At 32.3% G+C, this 15,547-nt stretch overlaps 1 protein-coding gene across 31 annotated transcripts in view; it reads right to left on the bottom strand.

The window, feature by feature from the left end:
* ADGRL3 (adhesion G protein-coupled receptor L3) overlaps window positions 1-15,048 on the bottom strand; it is a gene marked incomplete at both ends in the record, with an annotated part of 570,571 nt that extends 555,523 nt beyond the window's left edge. For all 31 annotated transcript variants that reach the window (XM_080697690.1, XM_080697685.1, XM_080697686.1 and 28 more), the window contains one exon: window positions 14,994-15,048. In XM_080697690.1, coding sequence (XP_080553816.1) covers window positions 14,994-15,048 — 55 coding nt within the window. The remainder of the gene's footprint in view (window positions 1-14,993) is intronic.
* Window positions 15,049-15,547: the final 499 nt, after the last annotated feature.

A 15,547-nucleotide genomic window follows, 5' to 3' on the forward strand; every position in this document is an offset into this window, starting at 1 on the left:
AGAAATTGCTATATTAATGCTGGAAAATATATTGAGATAGTTATAAGAGCAGATGATTTATCATCCAACTGCAATGCAACACATATACAAGGAAAGGAGAGACTATTGCTTTCATTTTCTTTTTTGTAAGTAAAGGGACATTTTCTAATTTTGCTTCCTTATGCATAACTGAAATGCTGTATGTTCTTCCAGCACCTTCATTTTGACCACATAAAAGTTTTGTCTTTCCTGAGTTCTCCCTAAGGTGTGTATGACTGTTGCATATTTCTTTACAGGCTGAGAGGTAATTTCTAACAATGGTAACACAAGTTCCCATCCAAGCACCTGAGAGAGGATGCTACTAGGTGGAAATTACAACATGGACACTCTAATACAGAGAGAAAAATCTGTTTCAATTTCAGGTCTTATAAGAAAATAGTTCAATAGTGACAAACTGTCCTCCTGTGTATGAGGAAGCAAGGTTTATGGAATACATAGATGTTATTTAATTTAACTCAACAGACTCCTTTTCTAGACTGAATTGTTTCACCAAATGTTAGTATGTCCCACACCAGTGATCAATTTGCCCTTCAGATTAGCTTCCTTACTTTTCTCCACAACATAGTTTGCTACAGTAAAATAGAACAAATAAGTAAAACAAACTTTTGCCAAAAGAGTGAACACACAAGATGCAAACTTTGCAAGACACACTGAGAATAGCAGAAAAGGCAAATTCTAGATTGTCAATAAGCTGAAGTAAAAATTAGTAGGGTTAAAGAGCAAAATAATCAACTGTGAAAGAGCTTTTAAAAGAGCTTCCAAATCTAACATTTAAGCTATTCTATAAATAGAGGAGAAATTTGTGATTTACTCATTGTCATGGGGGCCTAAATTGTAATGTTGTGATGTAAATTTCTCTAACACTTGCAAAAATTAGTAAGCAGACAGTTTCTATTAATGAAATAACTTTTCAGAAATTTGGCTTTTGACCAAAAGACTGATTTATTATCATTCAATTTAAGAAAAGTACATATTATATATCTTACTCATCAGAGGAATGACAACTAGTTGTAATTTTATCTTTTTCTAAATGAAAACACGTGCTTCTTTGCAAACATTACACAAACAGATTCAAGTTCATGGTAACAAAAACATAGCTTTGGAATTTCCTCTTTGCGTAACACTGACTTTTCTTTCCTCTGGTTCCCTCTTTAGGAATTCTAATGTGTTAATGTTATGGAAGCTGTGATTTCAGAATGCTGTAATTTTTTTCTTTAAAAACCTTAATGACTACAATAATGGGACACTTTTCCTCAGTCACACTGTCAGTCATACTTGGTGTGTGGGCAAGATGAGCAAAAATGATACATATTTTGACAGGGACTTGTCACATTAGTGAGTTCTGTCTCTTTATCCTAAGTTAATCATAACTGGTATCTCTGAAGAGAGCTGAGAAGAATTAGAACATTTTTTTTTCTATTTTTAAAAACGATACTAAGAGATTTCCAACACTTGCTTCTCAACCCCTTTCTCAGCACAGAGACATAATGAATGCCTATGTGCTGGTTAAACACACAGCAGCCATGTTCACAGGATCAAATATCAAAATGATCAATTATGTTATATTGGTGACATAGTGTGTTTATTATTGGACATACATTTATTTATTTATTTATTTATTTATTTATTTATTTATTTATTTAGGTGGCACTGGCATTCCTGGAAACCCTTCTACCTCCAGGCTACACTCCCAGACCTATTTTACATTTTTATTTAGAAACAGTGTCTCTTAAGCCAGCAAGTCTGGCTTCGAACCTGCGCGATCCTCTGTCTCTGCCTCCCAAGAGTGGGGATTACAAGTGTGCGCCGCCACGCCCGACTTGGACATCTACTTTTAAAAATCAACATGATGGTTTTTTACCTGTCTTCAGAGGCACAAAATAAGCCTGCTAACAACAGACTGAACACAGAATATAGCTGGGCTATCACAGCTATCCTATTGTGACTAATCTAGAGGCTTCTGTTAATCTATTGTGTAGAGGTCCCTGGAGGGAGAGTACCCTGTCAACCTGTTGCTTTAAATGTTTGTACTATTTGCCTTCATTACTAAATCATGTGCCCTTAAGGTTAGCATGGCTTTACCACCTTTACTATCAAAAGGGGAGAAAAGAAGGAGAAACTTATCACTGGAAAATTACTATTGAATTAGTTGATTTTTAAGGAGAACTTCAATAAAGAACAGCCCTGATCTAATTCAGGGGGAGTTTATGATGACAACTTTTCTGGTATCTCTGACAGCTTGCAGAGAGTTAGTAATGTGTGAAAGCAGACTATTTGTTATATTTATAAATATGGAGGGGTTTTTCTTTCCACCTACATGATCTAATCATATTTGGATCTTTCCTCTTCATGTCATCTGCTATTCTCTAATGCAATAACAAAAATCAATCTGTTGTAAAAGTCATCTGAGTCCATGAAAAGGAAAGATATCTTTTAAAATGCTATTTTAATTTTGAACATTATTTTTATCTTTGTACTTAATTAAAACAATGCTTCCTCTAATTTTGCTCATTGAATTTACTTCTTTTAACATCCTGAAAGACCAATGATATCAAAATGGGAGTATATGTGTCACTCATTGTTCAATTTCTACCAACTTGGAGGAAAGAGCGAAGACAGGGAATTTTATTGGGCTTACAATCTAATTAAAACTGACAGACTTGCAATCTGAATAGCTTTTCAACACCCGTTAGCTTTTTTTTGAATGCTGATCTAAGCTTAAGATGTTCATTAGTAACTCATTAAAGACTTAGTTACAGTCCAGTGGGTGAGTCCTGAATATAATGATGGAATGAATGTGTATACAAATGTGTAGACTCATAATTGGAGACACTGTCACATTCAGGGATTAAGGATATACAATGCAGCCTTTGAAAAATACTGCAGAAAGTAAGTGACCCCAAGATGGTATTGTATTTTAAATTTTGCTTACTATCCAGGTCATTAGTTTTATAGTTCTAATTCCTAAAGGTATGTTTTAATGACCACATTCTTCTAGGATTAAATGCAAGAGGTTTTGTGTTAAGGCTTTTCTATACCCTCGTTTTATTCAATCCTCAAACTATAACAAAGTTGAATTAGCTATCTCTTCAGCAAATAAAGCTACTGTGATTTAAATTGGTTAAATTGATATTTCTTGAAAGGAACAAAATTGGAATTGGACTTAGACTCTAAGGCTAACAATCTGTTTCATTCAATAGGACCTTACAAGTAAAAATTTAAATAAATTAGATTAGGCAGTATTATAAGTTTAGTTTCTGGGCTTCATATAAGCAACACTTTCTAAATATGTTGATATTCTGTTCCATTGTTCTTTGCATCTATAGGGGCTGTTCAGGGTCAATATTTATAATTATTTATAATCACTTATTTACTTTATTTCTCTCCTAATCCTTTCTTCCCAAACAATGTATATAATACTATTAATATACACTGGGAAGGAATATATACATTGTTTGACAAGAAAATAAATATACACATAAATACATACATATATATATATATATATATATATATATATATATATATACTGGCATTGACAATTGAACCAAAGGACATGCTACCTCTGAGCCTTTTTTATGTCTTAGTTTGAAGTGGAGTCACACTGAGTTGCTGAGGCTGGGCTCAAACCTGCAATCTTCCTATCTCAGCCTCCCAAGTACTGGGATTACAAGTGTGTGCTACCATATCGAGTGACAGATAGTAATATTTTCATACTAGCTAAGCCCAATTGGCAAAGATTGAAATTTCCTGGAATCCTAGCAACAAAAACCTTATATTCTCTGCTGAGTTCTTTGCTTCTACTCATAAACATGTCAAGTTCAGAGGACACCGATATACAATATGCAAATTTTTGTGAGTGTGTGGTACTGGTAGTTGAACAGAGTCATTCTACCTCTGAGCTATATCCCCAGGCCTATTTTTTATTTTGAAACAGGGTCTCACTAAGTTTTGAAGGGCCTTAGGAGGTTGCTGACACTGGCTGTGAACCTGTGATCTTCCTATCTCAGCCTTCCAAGTACTGGGATTATAGGCGTGCACTGCCGCCCTGCTTCAATATTTGACTGTAATGGACCTAGAGCTATAGAATCATATAACATTGTTGGCATAAACTAAAAGAGGTGACCAGTAGTTTGCAGGATGCATTAGAGAAACACTTGATGAAAATAAAATTGGTGATTCAATATCTATAACTGACAACTTGAAAATGCAATGACTTGAGTAGAAATAAGAGAATTCACAAAATCTGTAAGTAGAAGAATTCAGACTGCACAAAAGCTGAAACTCTTGGGTCATCATGGTTAAGGTGTAATCTTCATCATTTTCTTAGAGAAGAGGAACTTGAAATTAATAGTAGAACCCAATTAATTGCCTAGCTACTTTGTGTATAATTCACCTTAATACAAGTTTCCAATCATAATAAAAACTTGATAACTGGCAATTACTAGATTTTTTCATTATAATAAAACATGAATTAATTCAGTACTTTCAAAATTAAATATGTAAATAAAAGGGCAAGTAGGGTGAAGAGGGATAGACAGATGTTATTTGATTCAAAATAAAATGAAACAGGTGAGACTGAAGAGGGTTAATGCTGATGAAAATTCTCTCTTGGGAAATACACCATAAAGATCTATTTGGTCTAAAAGTCTTCTAACAATAATGTCTTCTAATATTTTCTAAAAAGTATATTTGTATAAAGAATGCACAAAATCCTGTGATTAAAAAGTACAAATAATCCGATTTAAAAAAATCAAGAAAGCAGCCTGGCATGATGGCACATGCCTATAATCTCAGTACTTGGGAGGCTGAAACAGGGGAATGGCAGGTTTGAAGCCAGCCTCAACAATTTAGTGAAGCCCTCAACAAATTAGAGAGACCCTGTATCAAACTAAAAATAAATAAATAAATAAAACAGGACTGCAGGTGTCACTCAGGGGTAGATAGCCCTGGGTTCAATTTCTAGTACAAAACAAAATAACACAAAAAACTTATCAAAAAAGCATTCAATATTATTTAACCAAGTAAGTCATCTAAATAGCAAATAAGCACATGAAAAGAAGCTCAAATTCACATACAGGAGGCAAAATACAAATCAAAACCACAATGAGCTATTACTTTATATCCACGTAATGAATAACGTAATGAAGATATGATAACAAATGTTGGGGAGGATGTGGAGATGTGGAAAACCTCAGAGAGTTTGGAAACTGTTTTCTTACTTTAGAAAACAGTTTAGCAGTGCTTCAAAATGCAAAACATGAGTTATCGCATGACTTAGTATTTGTACCCCTATGTGAGTATCCAAAAGTTACGCAACAAGCCAAAAAACTTCTACATGAATTTTCTCATAGGTATTATTCATAATATCCAGAGGAGAAATAATCTAAATTAACATCAGTTAATAAATAAAATCTGGTAATTCACAAAAAGGAATAATTTTCTATAATAATATTATGGATAACATTCACAGTTTAATATCAACTTGTAATAATAAAATACTGATACATGCAAAGACATGAATAACTTTTTAAAAACATTATGGGAAGGGATAGAAGACAATTGTAAAAGACCACATATTATATATTTTCACATATATATAATGACGAGAATAAACAAATCTATGGAGACAGAAAGTTGACTACTGATGGCTAGAGGCCGCGGAGGAGAGGGGGACACGTTATGATTTCAATAGGTATGAGGTTTCTTTTGCAGTACTGATAACTTTCTTGTGTTGATTGTGGTACTGGTTGCATAATTCTGCATAAATCTAAGTCAATTAAATTCTACACTTAAAATGCTTAAGTTTTATGATATGTGAAATATACCTCAACAAACTTGTACAATAAGCACCTCTATGATACATTTTTTTGGTGTGTGTGTGTGGTACTGTGGTTCCTGGAAGCCCTTCTACCTCTAGGCTATACTCCCAGACCTATTTTTTATATTTTTATTTGGAAACAGAGTCTCTTAAGCCAGTGTGGCTGGCGCGATCCTCCTGTCTCTGCCTCCCAAGCGTGGGGATTACAAGCATGCACCACCATGCCTGGCCATGATACATCTTTTTAAAAAGCTATTATTGCACTAGATTCATCTGTTTGTTTGTTTATACTAATGTCATATTTCACAAATTAATAATTTCTTCCTCTATCATGAAAGAATCACATTTTCTCAGTTTCACTCAGAGTTGTGAGCATGTATGACATCTAAGCATATTCACACAAACTTTCCATTAGAACATCCACAGCACTCTTTCACCCTTCCTATGGACTGCAGTGGTGATGATCCTGAAGACGACATTGGAAGTCTCAAGCCACTACACTGAAGTCTACCTTGAACACTGTCTATTTACCTGTCAAGCATACTGTGAAGAAATGGAGAAAAGGTAGCTAGCTCAAAGACAACTTCTTTCAGAAGTTATATAACATATAGTTAAAAGCATACATAGAACAATTCATTTGGACCTTACTTGATTATTTCTACACATTTGCTTTACTGAGAAGGTGATCCTATTATTTACTTATGTACTGGGGAGTGAAACCAGGAGCATTCTACCTCTGAGCCACATTCCCAGTCCTATTTTGGAACAGGCTCTCACTAAGTTGCAGAGGGTCTCATTAAGTTCCTGAAGAAGCTGCCCATGAACCTGCAATCCTCCTGTCTCAGTCTCCCAAGTTCTGCACCACCAAACCCAACTTCCTATCACTTTACAAGTAAAAAAAAAAAATACACACTGTAATTTATGTTCAGTTAGGCAATTACCTTCCAATTACCTTCATTCTGTATTAATTTTTCTAATAAAAATCATATATATATATATATATATATATATATATATATATATATGATTTTGTTGAGTTTCCAGATATAAATGGAATTTTGCTTGAATGGTACAAAACTCAATAAAGACTAATTTGGAAATATTTGATAATTTTATCATATTCAGTCTTTTCATGCATATGAAAGTCTTTTCATGTACATGATAAACTGTATATTTTCTTTTTATAGTTGCCAGCAAAGTTAAAGAGTTTTCCCCTCTTAGTTTCTTAACTTTCTTTTCCCTCTGGAATTGAGGATGGAACCCAGGAGCATTTTGCTCTGAGCCACATTCTGAGCCCTGTTGATTTTTTATTTAAAACAGAGTCTCTTTAAGTTGTTGAGGCTACCTGAAACCTGCTCTCCTCCAATCTAAGTCTCCTACGTATTAGGGTTACAGATATGCCCAACCACGTTGGTTCCTTATACTTTCTGTTATGATATTTCCTAAGTTCCTTACATTTTTGTTATATTTCTTGAGTCACACATAGATTTCTTAGCCATTTTGACTAAAATCATATACGTTCATGTGGTAATCATGCATGTTAACTCAAAGGACTTTCATTAAGTCTAAAATAATTTGTGTTTCCTGTTTTTTCTGGATATATTATTATACCACCACTAATAATAATAATAATAATAATAATAATCAATAATAATAAATATATACACTTATTTATGTTTTGTTCCTTGTTATAGTAGTCATAACTTGAAAAGTTGTTTGACACAGATTGAAATGATAAAAGAAAAGTTGTTTTTTATATTTATTACTACACATTTAAGATATTCATTAATTTGTTAAAGAATAATTGCTTTAATTTTTTTAAATGTATCTATGGATAAAGAGATAATCGCTTTTCTATAGTGGTAAAAGAGCTATGTATCAATGTTAATCCATCAAATTATAATTAGATAAAACATGGTACCTTTATATGATACAATGTTAATTTAAAATGAATGGTATGCACAAGGCCCTAGGTTTGATCCCCAGCACCACTAAGAAAGAAGTTATTGAAGTGATTCCATGAGTATTCTGTTATTATACTTGAAGAATGACCTTCATATTTATATATTATTTTTGTTTTAAGTGTACAATAATAATCCAGAAAATGTTTCCTTTTGTTAACAAAAACAAATTTTTTTATTTGTAAAGTGTTTGTAATAATGTAAAGGTGACTCTTAAACATGTTCAATAAAAAGCATATATTAAAAAATGAAAAGTATACATATTATACCTAATATTCTTTTTTTTTTTTTTTTTTTTTTTTTTGGTGGTACTGGGGTTCCTGGAAGCCCTTCTACCTTCTACCGGGCTACACTCCCAGACCTATTTTTTACATTTTCATTTTGGAAACAGGGTCTCCTAAACCAGCGCGCGCGGCTGGCTTCGAACCTGCGCGATCCTCCTGTCTCTGCCTCCCAAGCTCGGGGATTACAAGCGTGCGCCACCACGCCCGGCGTTATTATACCTAATATTCTAATTGTAAATAATACGTGAATTTATACATGACTACAATAAAAATCTAACAAATCTTATAATTGGATCATGAGACAAGTAGGTTTTTGTTTTCTGATTTATATTTGCATGAGGAGAATTACTTTGGCAATAAAGTAGGCTGCATTAGAAGTGACTCAAGAGGAAATACCTATGTTCTTGTACTTTACTAATAATCTATAATTTTGGCCTCAGGTAATGAAAATCAATGTAAAGTACAAAATACGCAGGTAAAATACAAACAAAAAGATGATCAAATGCCCTTGTGCTTGCCTGTTTTCTTATAAATACCTGTATCCATTACCTTCAAAGTGTAGTTACTATGTTTCTCTTGCAAGTCCTGAACTAGATTAAGTTATTTTTATCAAATCCTTCATATTTGATTGGGTTTTATAATATGAAGAAAAAATTTCTATACTTATACTGACTTTGAAAATATGAAAAATATAAAATTATACACATTCAAGAAGCCTCAAAGTTATAATTTTAGTATACTTTAAAATTTAACCCTAGCTTATTAATTAAAAATATGAAAAAGTGGAATAAATTAACCTATTTTCAATAATGCATCATTATAAACTGTTAAACTAAAACAGATAATAATAATATCATTTCTTATCAGCATGACAAACCAGTGATATAGTTTATTATTGTATGACAATTTTTTGATTTGCTAGTAAGGAACCATTTGCCAATCAGAACGAAAAAAATAAATGTACTTAAAATGTCTTATGGCTCCTTATATGAAATCATCATTTTTATATTAAGAATGAAAGTAAATAGTACTGAAGTAAATAGAGAAATTATATATTTAAATATTTTAAAATTAAAGCAACATTAAAGGCACAACTACCCTATTGCAGTCACAATTCACCCCAGGTCTTGAAATATAAAAAGTGTGATATATTCCAACCCCTCAAATCATCACAGTAAATACAATTTGAATATAAGAAAATTACTTAACATGTATATTTGTTTCTCGTAGAATATTACTATCAAAATCACATATAATATCTTTGTAAATACAAAAGCCAAATAATTTTTCCAGTTACCTGCATACTAGATATGTTGAAGGCTTTAAAACAAATTCTTACAAAGTATTTCTATCAACTTTTATATTTACAGTTTACATTGTGATATAAAAGAGGATACATTAACTTATATTTTAAAATTCAGTATAAAATTACAAGTGTGGATGGTGTTGAATGTATTAACAGCAATCTCATATATAATTACCATGACATAGGGATAATACAGATATATAATGTATCTGACTGAAAATTGGTGTATTTCTGCAGATATTACAAATTACCTGGGCTGGCAAACATTTTAAATATCTCAAGGATGATTAATTTCTAAAAATAACAGAGCTAAGCAGAGCTTTTTAAGTCAGACAGACTTTTTCACAATTAATATTTCTCCACAGAAAGAAGTATATAATATAATACTATGTAGTAAAAATGTAATCCTGAACTTGTTGGCAATTTAAAAATATACAGATTTTAAAGAAATCACTGACACATAAAATAATGTTAAAACTATAAAGTATGATTCAAATGAATCATAAAAAGGTTAATAATGAAAAGAGAATGATATAAAAATAGGTAAATACTTAATGCATATGCATTTGATCATTGTTTTGCCCATCCTAAAAACTTTTCATTATAAATAACTTCCTGAACACAACAAAAGGATTCGCCAAAAAATCTCATATATATATATATATATATATATATATATATACACATATATATATACATATATATATATATATATAGAGAGAGAGAGAGAGAGATGCAAGTCTACATACTTGAATCAACTCTATAATATAAATGAAGAAAAAAGTGTGTATATATTAATATATATAATTGCTAAATATATATGTGTATATATACATATATACATATATATACACACACACATATATATATGGGGGTGTGTGTGTGCGCGCGCGCGCGCATGCACTATTAGAGTTTGAACTTAAGGATTTAGGGGCATTCTAACTCTGAGTGACACCCTCATCATATTTTATTTTTTACTTTGAAAGTGTCTTGGTAAAATGGCATTGAAGCTAAGATACTCCTGTCTTAACCTCCCAAGTACTGGGATTACAGATGTTTGACATCATGCCTGGCTTAGAAGAATTTTTTAAGCGTATATTTTTCTGTGAAGAGGCTATGGAAAAAATTTTCCCTCTGACTCTGAGAAAGTGCCAGTGACCTCATTTTCTACCTTCTCAGCTGCAACTCAATTTATAAATGAAGCTTAATTAAGGCTGAGATGTAGTTAAAATATCTGAGCACCACAGTCACCTCTGAACTCCCAAACCTCTGGGGTTTGGGTGAAGATACATTTTTGAACAGCTTTCCTAGCTGAAGCCCCACACTGCACCTTGATATTACTTCACTGCCAATCACAATGAACCCCAGGAACCCACATTACCACTTGATTAACGTTTTCCAATTTTCTTCATTTCCCCATGCACCCAACCAGAGCAATAAAATGATAAAAGAGAGCACATTGTCATCATGCAAAACTGCAGTAGTGTAAGCAAAGAACTTGCCATTGTCTTAGGTGATTCTCCTTACTCTGACAGTTCTCATTGTACTACAGACAAGGGTTTTATGGCTGTATAGGAAGGGTACACAGTCATGGAAAACAGAAAAAGAGAAATACAGAAATACACAAAGACATAGAATATGAACAGATAAACATAGAACCAGAGACATTTCCTAATTTAAAAAGTTGTATATGTAAGTTATGTTGATGTAATGATTATTTTTATTTTCCTATGTATATCATTAGCCAGATTTGCCAGGGTGATATGGGGATTATTCAGCTAACACGAACATTATCAGAATTAGGTCTTTAGCTTAGTTTCCAATTTTATCCATGTAGAGGCCATGCCAAAAAACATTACTTAATAATTGTATGCTACCAGTTAAAGAGTGATTTAAGTATCACTATATGTTGGTAACAGTTTTGTTCAGATGTTAATAATATTGATATTAATTTAAAAAATATTATCATTTATACATTTCAGGTAAAATTTAAACACTGGGGATGATTTTTTGTGAAGCCTCAGACTAAGATTAAGGATAATTTTGCATTTTGCTCACCTAGTGCTCAGAAATATAGCTTTATTTCAGGAGAAAAACAGGATACAAAAAAGTCTGGAAGATTTATTGAATACCAGCTTCTATGTTAGAAGTTACACATACATTATTCCATCCATTGCTTAAAATAACCCTGCAAGAATTTTCATTTTACAGATAAAAAATAGACAGAAATATTTCAGGTACCATAAGCTCCAAAGGGAAGAAATGTAAGTTTTCTGTGCATTACAATATCCTTAGCATCAAACATAGTTCTCTGGCTAAGCTTTCAAATGGCAAATTATATAAATTATCTAGTTTATTGAGGAACAGGGTATCAGAGCTAGAGGTGGCACAGTTGGAGTGTTATCTCAGATCTGTCAGACTTCAAAATCCAGTCCATTTTCCAGAAGAACATGGAAGAGGCAGATTACCAGTGTTTCTCCCTCACCTGCTCTAAATTAGACTGCATAAAGAAGGATGCCATTGATTATGATTGGCTGTCTACTAAAGGAAAGAAAAGAAATCAAGTAGCCACCTCCTTGATTTGAATTTCTCTCACTGTCACTCAATAGCTGTATTACCTCAATCAAGTAGCTTTTCTACTCAGTATCTCAATATTTTTATCTGTAAAATGATGATGATAAGAACAAATCGTCATAATAAGCCCATGTGTTTATTGTAAGGATTATCTGAACCAATGCATCTAAAGTTTATGGCCATAAAAATCAATAGTGACTCTTAGTGAAGCTTTTGAGAGAGAGAGAGAGAGCCATTCAAGTCACTATTTAGATAAATTAATTCCCAGGTCAGGAGAGGGAATAAAGGTAATTATCTCAACAGTAACATGGAAATACCATGAAAGGATATTTTGGAAATGAAAGCACCTGTATAAATTTGATGTGCATTTTAACTCAGTCATCTGAGGTTTCAAGTCATGCAGTATTTTTTTAAGCCAATATTGATGGGCTCTAAATATGCTCCTTGGATTTTAAGCAAGTTGGTTTCCAAAATCTGTTCATAGAGCCCTTTATTACAAGACAATTGTGGCATCACAGAGGCTAAGGAGAACACTTTCTATAGAAGGTAGAAAACCAAACTGCATTTTCTCTGGTGCAATGGTTTAAAATATCATGGAAGATAATGAGGATAAAGCTTGCAAATAGAAAATTTCCTTATAGTTTGTTACAGCTCAAAAATCACGATAATACGAACAAGTCCAAATAAAACAAAAAGGATTTTTTTTTGGTTATTAGCTCAAAGTAATATCTGTAACAGGTCATTCTTTGATTATTCTATTAATATATTTGAAGTCTTTCAGGTATTTAAATACTTCTCAAAGTTACCAGGTGATACTCTGTATGTGCATATGGTAGAGGGAAATAGCAGGATAGACTGAGCTTACAGGCTCCCAAACCAAGGCCCAGGGTTGGGACCCATTGAATACATAGGAAATGTCAGTTTGAATGGCCAGAAATTTAAGCTCCACAAAGATAAACTTGCTTACAATGTCTACTTTTGTTATTTTTAATCGACCTTCCTCTAACAAGGGTAATTTTAGAGTGCTTTTGAACATAAATTGAGTGTGTGTATTATTTATTTTTTTAGTATCAACATAAAATAAGACAGCTTTCACGGGTATCTACTGGTTGTTATAGTTTAAAGTAAAAGTAAATTGGAGGGACAGAAAGTATGGTGAAGGCGATTAACATATTTGGAAACAATATTTATCATGTACTAAAGTAGATTGTGTTCATGATATATGCTATTTATGTTCTATTTGTTTACTTCTGGGATAATCCCATGAGGGCAGTTTTACTTCTTTTTAATAAAAATAATTTTAATCACATTATGGAGGTGTTTTTTGGATCTATATCACAAAATGTTAGGTGTGCCACGTTTGTGAATGTACAAGTGTTGTATCAGTATCTGAATTTTAAAAATTTTCAAATTATTGAGAAATTTACATTATTTTTAAAGGTTGTTTTATAAGTAAGATTATGTTTTATGTTAAAAATTACATCTACCTTATAGAGATTTGTTAAAACTAAATATATTAAATTAAAGAGACTTTAGAGAAAACACTCAAAAGAGACAGAAGTAATTTTATCCAGTTTTTATATTTTATAATGGCAGCAGGATGCAGTTTCTGTAGAAATTTAGGACTATAAGCCAGATTTGGCTTATACTGAATAACTGATGAACAGTAATGGGTTCATTTAGTCAATTAAAAACCAAAAGTGAGATAAAGAGGCTAAAAATTCATTTCAGCTGCTTGCTACACTACACTATTCTGAAACCTCCTAAGTAGTGGCAAATACAGCTGTGTCCCTTTTCCTTTACTATAATTACCATCAATGTATGAAATAATACTTTATTATAACATTTTCATCGATTGTGCAACAACAGCGATAATTAGCAGATAACTTTAAATTGTCAAAAGGAAATATACAGACTTATATTTACCAGTTTCTAGAAATTCATTGAATATTAAAGTGCAAATATAGACTGTGATTTCATATTGAATGATTACATATCTTATAAAATTTAAACATGTACACAATTTCTAAATATTTATTATAGTTTCTATTGTATTTGTGTTGTAAATACCAAGAAATCTAAATGAACAAAGTGACTACACAAATCCATTATAAGTATATTAGCATAGTTCTGTAAAATTATCTTATCTTTTTCTTTTTCTTTTTTTTTTTTTTTTTGGTGGTACTAGGGGTGAAACCCAGAGGCTTTCTATCTCCGGGCTATACTCCCAGACCTAATTTTTTTTTATATATTTTATTTGGAAACAGGGTTTCACTAAGTTGCTGAGAGCCTCACTAAGTAGCTGAGGCTGGCTTTGAACCTGTGCGATCCTCCTGTCTCAGCCTCCCAAGCGCAGGGATTACAAGCGTGCGCCACCACGCCCGGCTGTAAGATTATCTTTTTCTAAAAAGAAAAGCATATATTTACATTATTTTGTTGTTGGTTGTTTTTTTTTGGGGGGGTGATTCTGCATTGAAAAGTATATAACAGGAATAAATTCCTTTTAATGAGTGGTTACACTTTACCTTTTTTGTTATAATAGTATGTACAGAATAATAAATGCTACCAAAAATGACTGTTTTTTTTTCTGGGAAGGCAGATTTTTTTTCACTTTTTAAAAATGCTCATGCTTACTACATTAAAATTGTTTTTATAAGTAAAAAAATGTGTGAGCCAAAATTATTCACAAGGATATAATTAATAATACATCTTCTTTTTCCATCAGTATAGTAAAAGCAAAGCATAAATGTGCAGAAATTTTTTGTTTTGTTTTGTTTTCAGGTTTATGCTAAGCCCTTTGGTTGCACAAACATTTCAATAGGCTAAGCTTTAAGCAATCCTACTGAAAAGTAGCAATTATTGTACCTTAAAGTATATATTATATTACTCATATTATTATGTGGTAAGCAAAATCTTCAAATTCTCAGAGCAAATTTTTTGAAGAAAGGGTCTATTCTGAATAAACAAGAGAACATCAGCATTGCACTGTATCTGATGAAAGGTCTTACCATGAACTACTGGTGCTAAGAGCACCATGAAGATGAGTCGCTGTGATGGCCACATGGCTGTGGACTCAGGTGCGAGGGTTCTTCAAGAAAGGTTGTTTCAAGCGGGAAACAAAGTAAGTGAATTTCTGGTATCTCTTCTGTACTCCAAGATTGAAGACTTTTAAAAAAAAAATTCAAAAGGGAAAATCAAAACTCCTCAAAACCAGAAACACCAATATCCCAAATCTGAAACCTGCAAAGAAGAAGAAGAAGAAGAAAGGGGGTGGTTAGCAAACAAAAGTATTTTTATTTTAATTCCTGGAAGAAGTCCTTTATTTTCAGGCCAAAATATGTGTTTTCTTCCTCCCTTCTTCATTCTAATAAGCACAAACATCACACATTAAAAGGGTAAGCAATCTGAAAGATATTACTTATAAATGTTTTACCACAGTGTTTGTACTACAGACTCTCACATGAATGAAACAATTCCATCATTGCTGGACAAACTAACTCACATATAATAATTTTAATATGTATAAGGAGATTTGGGACTTGCTTTGTTAAAATACTTCACA

This window comes from Muscardinus avellanarius (assembly GCF_963383645.1).
Source record: "Muscardinus avellanarius genome assembly, chromosome: 6".
NCBI classification, from domain to species: Eukaryota; Metazoa; Chordata; class Mammalia; order Rodentia; family Gliridae; genus Muscardinus; species Muscardinus avellanarius.